The following is a 13,163-nucleotide window of genomic DNA, read 5'->3' on the forward strand; positions in this document are numbered from 1 at the left end:
CATTGCATTGATAATTTATGAAACCATCCACAAGGTTTTGTTTCATGTTGCTGTATCCATGAGTGTGTTCATGGGTTTGTGCATGTGCACATGAACACTTTGACTGTGACTCACGCTTCATTGCAGCTCTTGGTCATGTCATTGTTTTACTCAGAAACCTTTTATGAAGTTCAGATTGTTTGGGGATTTGGAGACCATCAGCACAATTGGCAAAGACATAATGAATGTTTCTCTATTTTGCGTTCTAGCTAAAAATGTTCTTTATTTCACTCATATAGTGTACAAACAGCAGTTTAGCATTCAGAGTTAAACAAAGCTCAGACAAATGAACAGATTTACAGACAACCAGTCAGTAAATAATCTTTTATTTTTGCATTTCAAAATGATTCCATTCAAAAACTTGTTTTATATTGAACATTTAGTCTGAGGAGAAGCAAGTAAGAGGACAACTCAAAGGGAAATGTACCATCAACTGAAACTCAGTGCATTCATTTTAATAGTGCAAAGAGAACAGAATCTGTGGCTGCGGTTAACCATACATTTTATGCAGGCAACATAATCAACGAAAAACATTAAGTTTCAAAAGTGAAATAAAGAATTCCTTATAGTTGATACTCGCTGAAGAGGCGGATTTGAGTACAGAATCCTGCTTATCAGCTTTGACAATGTGCAGGAGAGTGGAACTCTATGGGGTAAGACTCTAATTTAAAGTAATCTCATTGCATGGGATGGAAGGGAATAGTAAGAGTCCTCTGCAAAGGCGTCTGCTGGTCAATTGTAACACAGGCTTATGGCTATTAAATCACACACAGGTATTGTAAAGAGGTCTACACTTGCTGGATTTTCCTGGGCAGCCATTTGAACAGGGTCTTGCACAACTTTTTGCTTTTCACCTTTGACTTTGTGAAGTTCTTAATGATGACATTTCTGAGCAGGCTAAAGTTCAGGGGCTGAGACAGGTGCATGGAGAAAGCATTATTTCTTCTCGCTGAATGATTCAGAACCTCCAAGAAGCGTCTTTCCTGCTGCCTGAAGTCATACTCCACACTGGACAGATAGACATACAGCCCAAAAATTACTAAAACCCCATAAACACAGATGTGACACAACACAGAATGAATAAAATTCAGCTCCTGCCAAGGAATGCAAATGAACACTTGTGTGTGTCAGATCAGCATTACAGCTTATTTTTCTATTACATATCAAGCTTTTTTAGCTACAGTGGTTCTCCTCATGTGGGAGGCTCTGTGCTTGTCAGATTTCAAAGTGGTTGATTGGTTTCGGCAGGTAGACATTCCCCAGTAGGATATCTTTTTTTCCCTATTTTTTCTGAAGGTGCACATGTTTTGCTTGAATATCCTGATATGCTTCTACTTGGTCTTTAAGGACCAGATGCCAAAAGACACCAGTCAGCAAATCAACTTACACAACATCTTTTTGCATGCAAAAGGGGTTTTGAAAATAAGTAGATCAAGAAGAATGTTTTGAATATTTCAAGATAAAGACCGTTTTAGGCTTTGCTTTGTTGAGCAGGAGGCATTTTTTTCCCCCAAAGATGATGAGAAGACTTTCAGATTTCTTAGCCTCTTTTAGCCTCTTTTCCACAAACAGAATTTGTGGGACAGCTGTTTTGTATTCTTATTTTCTCTATTGCCTCCACCTGATGCAATATTTCAGCTAATGGGTGCAAACCAAGGCCAAAGCTGGTATATTAAAGTTATCACCATTGCATGATAAATCTTTATACACTACATCTTCAATAAACTTGGCAAAGTTTGTGTATCAAAAGCTTTTCTCAGACCACAGTCAGACATTATCTGTTTTTGTCTTTCTTCAGTTAAACTGAAAATTATAGTTTACCTCATCTGCTAAAATATTTTGTTTCAACACGAAATGAAATCAACTTGTCTGCAAATTAAAAATGCAAACAGTAATTTGAATGAAGTCAAAAGTCATTCTAAGCATTATAAATGAGTTCTGCTTGAACACAACTTGTTTCTCTTTGTCGTCTAGAATTTCATAGAATCGCCATAAATCAGTCTGTGAACAGACTGAATCACATACAATCAGTGGATAAATCTGACAATCTGTTCCAAAAGATTTATGGTTTGCTCAGAGAGGAAAATGTAATCTGTGTATGCATTCTGAGTGAGAAACAAATGAGCAGTGCAGAGCTTTTCATTTGGTAAGCTGCCCATACACTAAGTCATTAATTTGAAGTGAAGTGAGCAGACTTGCAGACAACAGCCTGGCAAGTGAAATGGTAAATGGACTAAACCTTGTTCAATTGTGTGTCTCATGCACAAAAGAAACTTTAAATGAAACCTAAATTCTGAAACTGTCCTTGAATAAGTGATACATGGTCCAACTACTGGACATGTCTCAATGTTTAGTAAAGTAATTATGAATTCTGGATTTACTGAATTCCATGTTACATTTATGTCTTTATTTATTTTTTGTCTAAGTAATGTAAAGGCTCATCCTATGAACTGTTGTCTTTCTAAAATATTGATTTAATTTTAATTGTTTTCTTAATATCATTTTGAAAATATCTGACTTGAGAAAGTTTAAAACCCAACTTTATCTAAATAAAACCTTTCTGCTCCAGCCTATAACCAACACCTAAAAATAACACAAAGCGATACTATTATTATACATATTATTCTGCAACCACAGTTTTATATTTGTGAGAGCTGAAGAGCTGAATTCCACAGCTGCTCCGATCACTTATCAGTTAAGTAGCATGCAGGCAAAATTGGCAATTTGACCATTATCTCACCTGTAGACAATGCAAGCAGTCTTCTGGCAGGTTGAGCAGTTTTTGAGGTCCTGTCCAGTTTTGTAGCATCGCCGACTATAGGAGGAAAAAAAAAATGCAAATGAAATTGCATTCGATAAATAAGGAATTTCCCAAACTCTCCTTCATTTCAGATTCTCAATTTAATATTCTCTCCACTCATCCTCTGTGTCTAATATTCACTCAGATGACTGTTGGCAGCGATGAGCTGCATAACACGCATTATGTCAGACATCAGTTGGTTATTAGGAGTTGGTTATTCTGAAATATGACCTCAGAGGCAGTCACAACTTATTAGCGCTCTACAGTGGATGAGAATGACTGACAGAGACACATTGCCAGAAGGCGGTTTTAATTCGTGTTATTTGTCCCAGAAGAGTTATATGGCTAAATAAATCTTGCTGAGACGTGCCCTCTTGAAATGCCCAAGTAGGTTTCTGTCACACTCGGGCACACATTCACAGACCTGTTTGCAAACTTGTAACAATGTTAAAGCTTCACATTATCACTCTACAATCTCTGAGTTATAGCACATTTATAGTGGCTACAGAGCCAGCTTTAAAACATCTTAACAGTATGTTTGCCGTCAAATGGTATTTGTGCTACTTTTTACATCACGTCTGATCATCCTGTTCAGCCTTTAATCCAAAAGATACAAGTTCAGCGTCCGAATAACTGACAATTAGCGGCATCTAAATGAACTCAAATGCAAAAATGCATTCCCTGCAAATTCAATTTTGCATTTAACAATTACATTAGAGGAAAATGGCATTACCCAGGTTATACATATTTTTTGTCCCTGCTTCAGGCAGGATTACCAAATATCTGACATGCACGCACTGCCATAATTTGCCATTTTGTTATTTTACAAGAGAACTGATACAACTGTTCTGTATCTGTTGATTAAAATTTGTCCTGCACAATGTGGCTTGTGATGCAGACTACAAGTGGGTGTAAATAGCCTGGGACCTGGTTTTCTGTTTCAAATGGTTTATTTCCATCAGAATATCCACTAATTTCTCCAATAGACTATGAATGAACACATGTGTTTATATAACGACACATAAAAAAACCAACATTTTTTTTTGTTTGAAATACAATGCAGTTTGGCAGTGAATTACAAGGTCAGTGAGCGGTTCCAGTCAATGTAAGTGATGACTCACTGGAAAGTCAAAGATCAGCACTGCAGGACAGCTTTTAAAGTAATTCCCTGAACTAAATTCTGGCAAAGAGCTATCCATGTACTGGATTGAATTCAGTGTATATTAAATCAAAAGTCATATTTGACCCTGTAGGATTTTTGTTGTAGTAAAACAAGAAATTAAATGATTAATAAGCATAGTGGAATGCTTACATACAAACACACATGCAGATACACACATTCTCTCACCTCCTGGTTGGAGTGTGGCACGTCTCCAGGTCATGGATAATGTTAAGCAGAGTAGTGATCCTGTCCTTGTTGGCTGCCAGGCTGGCCTCCACAGTCTCGAGCCTCTGCTGTAGGGTTGCTGATTTGCAGCACTGTGGGGAAGGAGGCAGCAACAGGGCTGCATCAGCTGGGTGGGAGTGAGCCAGGCTGGTGTCCTCTGGGCACGACTGAGGGCGAGCACGGCTAAACTTTGAATCCAGTCTGACGATTGCTTCCGCCTCGCAGGACTGGAGGCGTGGAAGGGACGCCGAGTGCATTGTTGATGACGGCAATATGGAGTTACATTCAGGGCCTGTGTGTGCACAAAGCTCTACCTTGCTGTTAAAAGGGACTGATGCAGGGAAAGAAAGCTCTGGAATTGTGTGTGCTTGTGGTAGAGATGGAGTACCTGAATTGGAGTTTTGATGGACTGAAGATTCAGATTCAGTGATGGGGAGGACATGTGCACCAGTGTTTTCCATTGATGAGATAATGGGCTCAGAGTTTGTTTGTGTTATGACAAAGGGTGTTGGGTTACTGGGATATGTCAGTTTATCTGGATTGGATTTAAGCTTAATATTTGCATGCCTGACTGATATGCCTGTGGCAAACATTTCTGTATTTGAATCTGTCTCCTGGCTTGTTTTTACTGGTGGGCATGTAACACAGTGTCCCTCATGTTGTGTTTCTGTGTATCCTTGATAATGTGAAAGCCTTTGTTGTTCTGTGTTTATACAACCCTGCAGACAAGAGCTGCTTGACTTAATTAGGGAAATGTAATTCTGAAGGCTAGTGACCTGTGACAGATTTGGATGGTCATGGTGTTTTGACTCATACACGACTAATTCATTGATTAGATTACCACTGAATTTGTTTTTATCAGTGTATGAGTCAGTATTGGGAACAATGGTTGATTCAGGACTGCTTGCATCACTGCTTCTGTAATTATGTTTTGACACATCTAGCAGCTCAGATGTTGCAGCTGGATTTGGTGCGGAGCTTTCCTGACTGGAAACAGCACCACATAAACCCGATGCATTGCTGGTTTGACTTTGGCTGTCTGCTGTTTGTATGTGGCCAGCTTGATTTGTGCAGGCTTTTTCGTTACGACTGAGATCTCTGCTGTGTTGTGTTGTGTCTGATTGAAGTGAAGTTGTACCCGATACACAGACATTTCTTTGGTTTTCCGTCAATGTAGATGAAGAGGCGGTGGCTGTGGGTGGTGGATTTTTTAGATTAGTTGAGGAGTTCCTGAGGGCTATATTTTTGTATAGTGTGCTGCTACATGTAGATGTGGAATTGGTGGCTGCACTTGAAAACAACCTGGCTCTTGAGTCTAGGGGTTTTGTTGCATTGGGAGTTCTGTTCAGAGATGCTTTAGAAATTGGATGAATCTGTTTTTCCACAGATGTATGTTTAGTACTGGTATGTGTGGCTTGCTCTGGATTAGAGTTATGAATCAAAATGCTCTGTGGGACAACAGTGCCAAGAGGGGGATGTGGTGTTGTTATATGTGGGGAGAGTTTGGGGAATCCAGGTGAGTTTGTTGTAGTGTCAATAAAAGACTCATGATTTGGTGGCCTGCTGTCAGTGTTTAAGGAGGACTTCTCTTGTGGTTTATGATCAGGTGGAGTACACAGAGAACTTGCAGGTGCAGATTGTGCAGTGTTTCTCTGTTGAGAAGTGGGATCTGCTGCACTGACTGCCGTAGATGTGGTGGGACATTTAAGGGTCATTTGTGGGCTATTAGTTGTATTTGTTGCGAAGCTCCGTACCGTATGTGTTGAGTGAATGTTTTCATTTTCAGCATCAGTTGCTTTAGCGAGTATACTTTCAGTGGTCATCTGTGCAGTATCAAAGGTCATGGTTGTTTTGTGTGTGTTGGTAATGGATGTGTTTCCATGTCCTATGGCTGTAGTGTACAAATAAGAAGGTGGTGGCGACAGAGTTTTTTCTGGTGTATCATGTACAGATACATATACATTGTGAGGCACATTATGTTGTGTCGAGATGTGTTGTGGTATTTTGAGGTGCTTAGGATAAGTGTGTGAATGTGGGATGTTTGGCTTGGTAGCCGTGGCCATCTGCGGAGTCAATATCAGACTTGTTGATTGCGGAATCTCACCATTATGTGATGGGTTTAAGGAAGATTCTGTGCTGGAGTTATCTTGTCTTGTTTCAATAGTTGCTTTAGTGACAGTGATGGTTTTGGCATGTAGGATGGTGGTGGGTTGGGTGGATGTTGCATCACTGGCAGCAGGTGTCTGCAATAAAGTGACCAAATTGCTCTTAGAGTGCACTGGGCATGCTGGATGTGGTGTTTTTCGATACCTTAGTTCTTCACTGAGACTTAGCAGTTGTGGATTGACTGTAGTAAGGGTCCTTTTGTCTCTGTTTAAGATGTTCTTTGAGACTTCACGATGGCTAGTATGGGGCATCTGGAAATGTGTAGTAGTCGACGGCGAGGTGAAGCTCTTTTCTCCAAGGGAGGCATCAGGAGCAGAGCTTTTTTCCCCCAAAGTGACAACTCCTGTAGTTACAGACTGTCTCCCACCACAATGGCTGCATATTTTTTGTGGCATACCAAAAGGTCGGGTGGCAGATAACAGTGGCGTCTTCCCACACTGCTCTGCATAATGACCTTGCAGTCTGGTTTGGTCTCTTCTGTGATAGGTTTCACTCTTTGCAGACTCTGCTTCATCATTATCAATGCTAATTCCACCAATCGCCTCTGAATCAACCACGCTGCCATTGTTATATCGGACAGCAGATTTCAGTTTAGGCTTGACACTGGTCACATTCCCTGCAAAGTGTGGATTGGTCTTGATTGCCCTGGCATAGCAATAAGTCCCGGTACTGTTCCTCTGACTGCAGGTCACATCCTTAGAGGCCTCACCTCCAAGTGCTTTGAAAGTCACTTCTTTTTTGGTCTTGGATTCCCCACTTTTCTGTTTTAAAATAGCCCTTTTCTCCTTGTCACTCTTTGCTAGCAGTAATATCTCTTTGTACTCAGTTTCCTTGATAATATAGCTGTTGGGTGTTTGAGTAATGTTATCTGATGGTGTAGAGAGTGCATCATTTAGCTGTACACTGTGTTCAGTAGGTGGTCTGCTTATCCCTGGGGACGTCTGAACAGCGACACTGCACTGAGTTCCCCATGTCTGGAGAAGGGCTCCTCCAGTTCTGTCTCCTGCTGTTGTTCTCCAACCACGCACTCCCACCAGCGCAGGGACACCTAAAACTGGAACCGGAGTTGTCAGGTCAGCCGCTCGTCTCCCCATCCCTTGTCTGCGAGACTCAAAAGTCTGATAATTTGAGAGAGCTGTAGTGTTTCCACACCATTACATCCGTCTAAAAGTAAGAGAGGAACAAGTTTACAGTGAGAGGCATTTGAGATGGTGCTGTGAAAGAAATGCATGAGTAAGCAGGAAAAGTTGAAACAATGCACAGACCGAGAACTGAGAAAACGAAGTACTTCGCAGAAATGAAGGATAACTAGAGTTGTCAAAAATCAGTTGCGGATTTGAGACAAGACAAAAAGCATTATGCTCTCCTTTTAAAACTTTCTGACATGGTGTGACTGGATAAAAGATATGCTGCTACTGTCAAAACAAGTATTCTATATCATATTAGCATTTCAAACATACTGCACAGACTCAATGTGTGACAGCAGAAAGAATAATTTATTTGTTGAATAAAATTCAAAACATAGCCCCTGTGGTGAACTCTCCTCACTGACTGAAATGTTTGTCATAGCAAGCAGCTTCCATTCTGTTGTCCTCCACGTTCAGCTCACCTTGGAAAGAGGCCATAATGTATACACTGATGCCACAGCATAGACTTCATTAAGCTATGTGTGCATTTAACTGGAACACCCTCTCACAGAGGTGGCATTTTGTGTGTGTGTGTGTGTGTGTGTGTGTACATGTACATGTCCATGCCACCCATGAATTCAGGCGTGCCAGCTCCCTTGCGTGTGCAGTAGGTCATTTTAATGATTCGTGCAACAACATTTGAGGTAACAGGAAGGCGATTTTGTGCAGATATTTGCATATGAACTGCCTTTTGATTATTATACTCTGAAAATACAGCGTGTGTTGGTGCTTGCAAGCTTTGAGTTATGACATAAATTTTAAGCAAACACATTCTGACAAGGCTCCCTTCATCCTCCCCAACAGCCTTCATCCAGGGATATCAAAATTGCAGAAGGAACATTTAGTCACCTATTATTTTGGTGGTCGTGTCATCTAACGTTACTTGAGCTCAGTCAAGTGACCTATGTCTGTTGTCACCGTCTAACGCTAACTGACAACTGTCCTACTGTGTTTATACACCATTAAATCCCCCTTGTGGGGGGAAAAAAGACTTGCAGTACCACACACTTTTTAAATTGTCAAGACTAAAGAAAAGAGCTGTTTCTGCCTCCAGCAGAACTGCTACCTGATGTATGTTTGTGATTCTGTTTAGCAGGCATACCTGAGTGTTTGTTTGATCCTGCTGCAAGATGTCTTGTTTTGTTGAGTCCAAATGTCAGGAGATAGTTTTCTGCTCTCTGCTTTATGTCCTCAGAGGTCCTCAACGCTTGGAGTGACTTTGTCTTCTTATCTTAAATCCCTTGTTAGAATTCAAACTCAAAGGAGCCTGCAGACAGTCAGTTCTGCAAAGCAGTGCTGCTTAATGAGCCCTCTTTTCTAATGCTCAGATTCTGAACTAATCTACCTTTTATCGATCAGGCATAAAGCCAGGCTGTGCTCTCATTGTGTCCTCTTCTCCTGTTGTTTTGGTTCTGCTGCTCCATGCTCACTTCATAATCACAACACAGCAGTATGCTACAGTATGCTGCCCTCCAACACACTCTGTCCTACTATGTCTTGCCTTTTCCTCTCTCTCCTTCTCTCTCACCCCCTCTCCCTCTCTCTTATTTCTGTCACTACCCTCCTTCCCAGCATTCATGTATCCTGATCTACAGCTGGGTGGAGAAGGAAAGCAAGGGAGAAAGAGAGGTAGAGGTAGAGAGAGAGAGAGAGAGAGAGAGAGAGAGAGAGAGAGAGAGAGAGAGAGGAAGTGACTTGCATCACTGGTGTAGGGACTGTCTGTAAATTACTACGCAAGTTAAAAAGCAGGAAAATGCACAACACCAGTTGTAAAGCAAATGTAAATGTCAGCAAAGCTGTAGTCCAATGAGGCAATACTAGAAAAGCATTTTTTCAGCTTTATACACTATTTTTAAAAATTTGCAGTATCTCAAGACTATCCTATCCTATGTCAGGAAATATTTATTTCAAATTGGTATGGACTATATTAAATCCCTTTGGCCGTGACTCTGTTGGTGAGATTTACATGGAAATGGATTGTATTTGATCTTCTTTCAAACAAAATGCTAATATTTTCACCAGTACCAAGAAAATTACTGTCATATTTTTGCATATTTTTCAGATGGATAAGAAGCTGGTCTATATATAGGACAAAGTAAGTCTAAAATAATATGCATTAATTTATAATTAATTCATCACTCATACTGTCAGTTTATTTTTGCATTATGTCTGCTGTCTTGCCATTGGGTTTTTAGCCTGAGGCCAGTTTCAATGTGACAGCAAGGGCAGCAAGTTTTAATTAAATTAACCTTTCAGCTACGTTTCTCTAACCAGCATTGTTTTGGGGAATAAGTCTCCCACACTTCTCATAGAGATGCTACAACCCTGATTCCAAAAAAGTTGGGACACTGTGTAAAATATAAATAAAACATTTCCTAATAATTTTTGATCCATATATACTCATTTGAATACAGTACAGTATGAAGACAATATATTTAATGTTTTACCTCATCAACTCTATTGATTTTTATAAATATATGCTTATACTGAATCTGAAGGCAGAACTATAGAGCAAACAAATTGGGACAGAGACAACAAAAAGCTAGGAAAGTTGTGTACTGACCAAAAAACACCAGTTTGGAACATCCCACAGGTAAACAGATGCATTGGTAACAGGTGACAGTATCATTATTGGGTATGCAGGGAGCAAGGATGAGGTGAGGTTCAACAACTTTGTCAAAGCCATAAATGTTTAAAGGATATTAGGACATGGGTTCAGGAGCACTGTTATCATACACGAAGCACATTCCAACAATTACTAAAGTAAAAACTATGCAACTAACGGAAAAGGGAGATAGTCAACAACACATGATAAGGACAACTTTGAATTAAGTGGAAATACTTAATTAAGTTGCTGCATAAAAAAATAATTCAAATATGATAAATATTGCAATAAAAATCAATTACCAACTGGGAGGGGGTAATCATTTTGTGATCAAGTGGAGGCTATTTTTGATAAAAATGTAGTGTTTTTATCAAAAATAATTGGCCTGCAGCACATGGAAAATTATATACTGATTGTAGCGGCTTGTCACTAATCACTGTGATCTTGTAATCATCAGTGTACAGTACAGCCTATATCACACTGTCAGTGAACTCTCGTTCTGTGCTTTCACAGCAAACAAAGTCATTGAAAGTCATTTCCAACTTGAAGACCAAAAATTGTCTTATTTTGTTTTACACTCTGATGCTCTCTCTGATAATTATAGAAATCATCACTTACTTGCAGACAGTATACATACTCTGTTTATGTTTTTGTAGTTTATTTTAATAGTCAATAAACCATAACTGTTAATAGCATTTTCATGCCATTTGTTGTGAGAGAGCTTTTCAAATAAGTGGTTTACTTAATATATAACAGTACATGCCAGCACATAACAGTAGTTACCAATAATTAAAAAAAACTTACAGCACTGAAATAGGTTCAGGAGGCTTCAAGCATCAAGAGGAATGGCAGCTTCCAGACAAAAATCCTCTGGCAGTTCACAACAAACTGAATTCAATAGTAGATAATCAGAGGGGGAACTCAGAATAAAGACCAAAGACAATGAAAACAAAGAAGAAAAAAAGGAAAATTTGATGAATGCCAACCTCGAAGGAGAGAAAAATGGTGATGTGGCAGAAACCTTCACAGAAAACAAGAAGGTTCAGAAGGAGAATGCATCAGGCTATGGACGCAAATGACAAGGATCCAAATCCATTGGGCAGATGGATCAGGGCTTTTTAATAATGTGTCAGATGCAGCAGAAGAGATGAGAAAGGGGACTGGACGTCGGAATCAAGAAAAACATTGTGGGATGGTGCACAGAGGACTGAACTAAGAGCACTGACAGAAATGTGTTGGAGAACCAGGAACACAAAGTGGGTGAACTCACTGTGACTGGGGAAAACTACATACAGGTGTCTTAAAAACATCTTAAAAAAGGTATGGTGTTTAGGGAATCATTTTAAAATAATCTTGAAATGGATTTAAAAAAGGCTGTACTTTGAAGCTGAGCAGCACAACAAAAATACTCCTTAAAAAAAGAAGAATTATTTAACAAATTATATCACCTGTTGGGGGCATATTTTCATTCCTTTTTCCTAGCTCAAAGACTTCTCTCAAGAAATAATCCAGCTCGCAGAGAAAGACTATAGTGTAATGTATCCAGAAGGCAAGAAAGATCCCCACTTGGGCTGCCACCTACTTCCAGCCAGGGGCCCTGCCATCATAGGAGGGTTTTCCTCTCTCATTCCAACAAGTTATATTCCTATGTTCTAGCCTTAATGTTCCAAATGTTTCTTATGTTAGGTTTGTTAAATTCAGGGAATATTCAAGGTTGAAATTTTCCATGGGATTGAACAGGAATAAAATGGACCCAAACACATGGCTCTGAAAGCTGTCTTCAGATTCATTCATGGTCCTCAATTCACAAGCAAGGGTTTGGTACACAGGTAGGCGGTCGGTGCAGGCAAATAAAACCAGAGAACTGAGCACAGGCAAGGTCAAATAAAACAAGAATAGGCCCAAGAAACCAGGGAGACAAAACATACAAACTAAAAATGCTGGAACCAATAACACTGAGGCACCTAACAAACTGGAATCAATGATGGGGAGAGTGCAGGTATATATACATGGAAGTAAACTTGACACAGGTGAAGCTAATTTGGGCAGACCAAGCAATCACAGTGGAGGGAACAGAGACAATGACAGGAAACTTGAGGGTAACAACAATGCAAAAGGAGAAATCTAGCAGAATAAAGCAGGAAACACATAACAGTCATGACTGCGTGGTGTGCCAGTGATGGGAGAGTGTACTGTGCATAGGGTTGTTGCTTTGCTCAATGCAGGTTTAATGGGATGCGTGGAAAATTATCTGCACATGTGAGTGTGCTGCTGAATGCAGCTCATTACAAATCAACCAAACCACAAACCTTCACGTACGTTCTGTATTTACCATTATTCTGACATTTCTGATAAGAAATCTCTCTGATCTGATTACAGATAACTAGTTTTACACCATCTTGAAAAGTTTTCCAAACTTTCAAATAAAACACACCTTAAGTCCTATTATTTTGTGTGTGTGTGTGTTTAAATGTATTTCCTCCTAAATAAGTTTAATATTAAGAGGTACAAACTTTTAAAAATGTTATGATTGATGATGTTTAAAAAGAAGAAAAAACAAAAACAACAAACAAACAAAAAAACCTGTGAGAGCAAGAACAAGGAAAACACGAAAGGTTTGGGTTTAAAAATACATTTGAAGCATTTGAATACATTTGAATCATGTTAATGGTTATAAATGAGAGATGGCAACTTTAATATCATATACAACAAAGTTTGAGACCCTAAAAGAAATAAATAAAATAATAATGAATGATAATGACAAAGAAGGAAAATGTATTATGGTAAACAGGAGAATGGTACACCAAATGGTTAGACTGATTCATTTTTATGCATTGCCAGAAAGACATTTCTTTAAGGAATTTATTTGATGTCATTGTCTTAGAAGCGGAAGAGATGTTGACATATGGGGAGTCTTAAACATTACATTGAATCATAACTCAGCTACATACAGCTACAGATACAGCTAGTAAAAAGGAA

At 39.4% G+C, this 13,163-nt stretch overlaps 1 protein-coding gene across 1 annotated transcript; it reads right to left on the bottom strand.

Moving 5' to 3' along the window:
- Positions 1 to 349: 349 nt before the first annotated feature.
- On the bottom strand, positions 350 to 9,186 carry LOC124071168 (mucin-5AC-like). Its single transcript, XM_046411647.1, has 4 exons — positions 8,682 to 9,186; positions 4,188 to 7,556; positions 2,780 to 2,854; positions 350 to 1,047 (listed from the first exon to the last, which is right to left on the bottom strand). The coding sequence occupies exons 2-4, from the start codon at positions 7,484 to 7,486 to the stop codon at positions 828 to 830; spliced, it is 3,594 nt and encodes a 1,197-aa protein (XP_046267603.1). The 5' UTR covers positions 7,487 to 7,556; positions 8,682 to 9,186; the 3' UTR covers positions 350 to 827.
- Positions 9,187 to 13,163: the final 3,977 nt, after the last annotated feature.

The sequence above is a fragment of the Scatophagus argus genome, chromosome 14 (assembly GCF_020382885.2).
Source record: "Scatophagus argus isolate fScaArg1 chromosome 14, fScaArg1.pri, whole genome shotgun sequence".
Classification (NCBI taxonomy): Eukaryota; Metazoa; Chordata; class Actinopteri; family Scatophagidae; genus Scatophagus; species Scatophagus argus.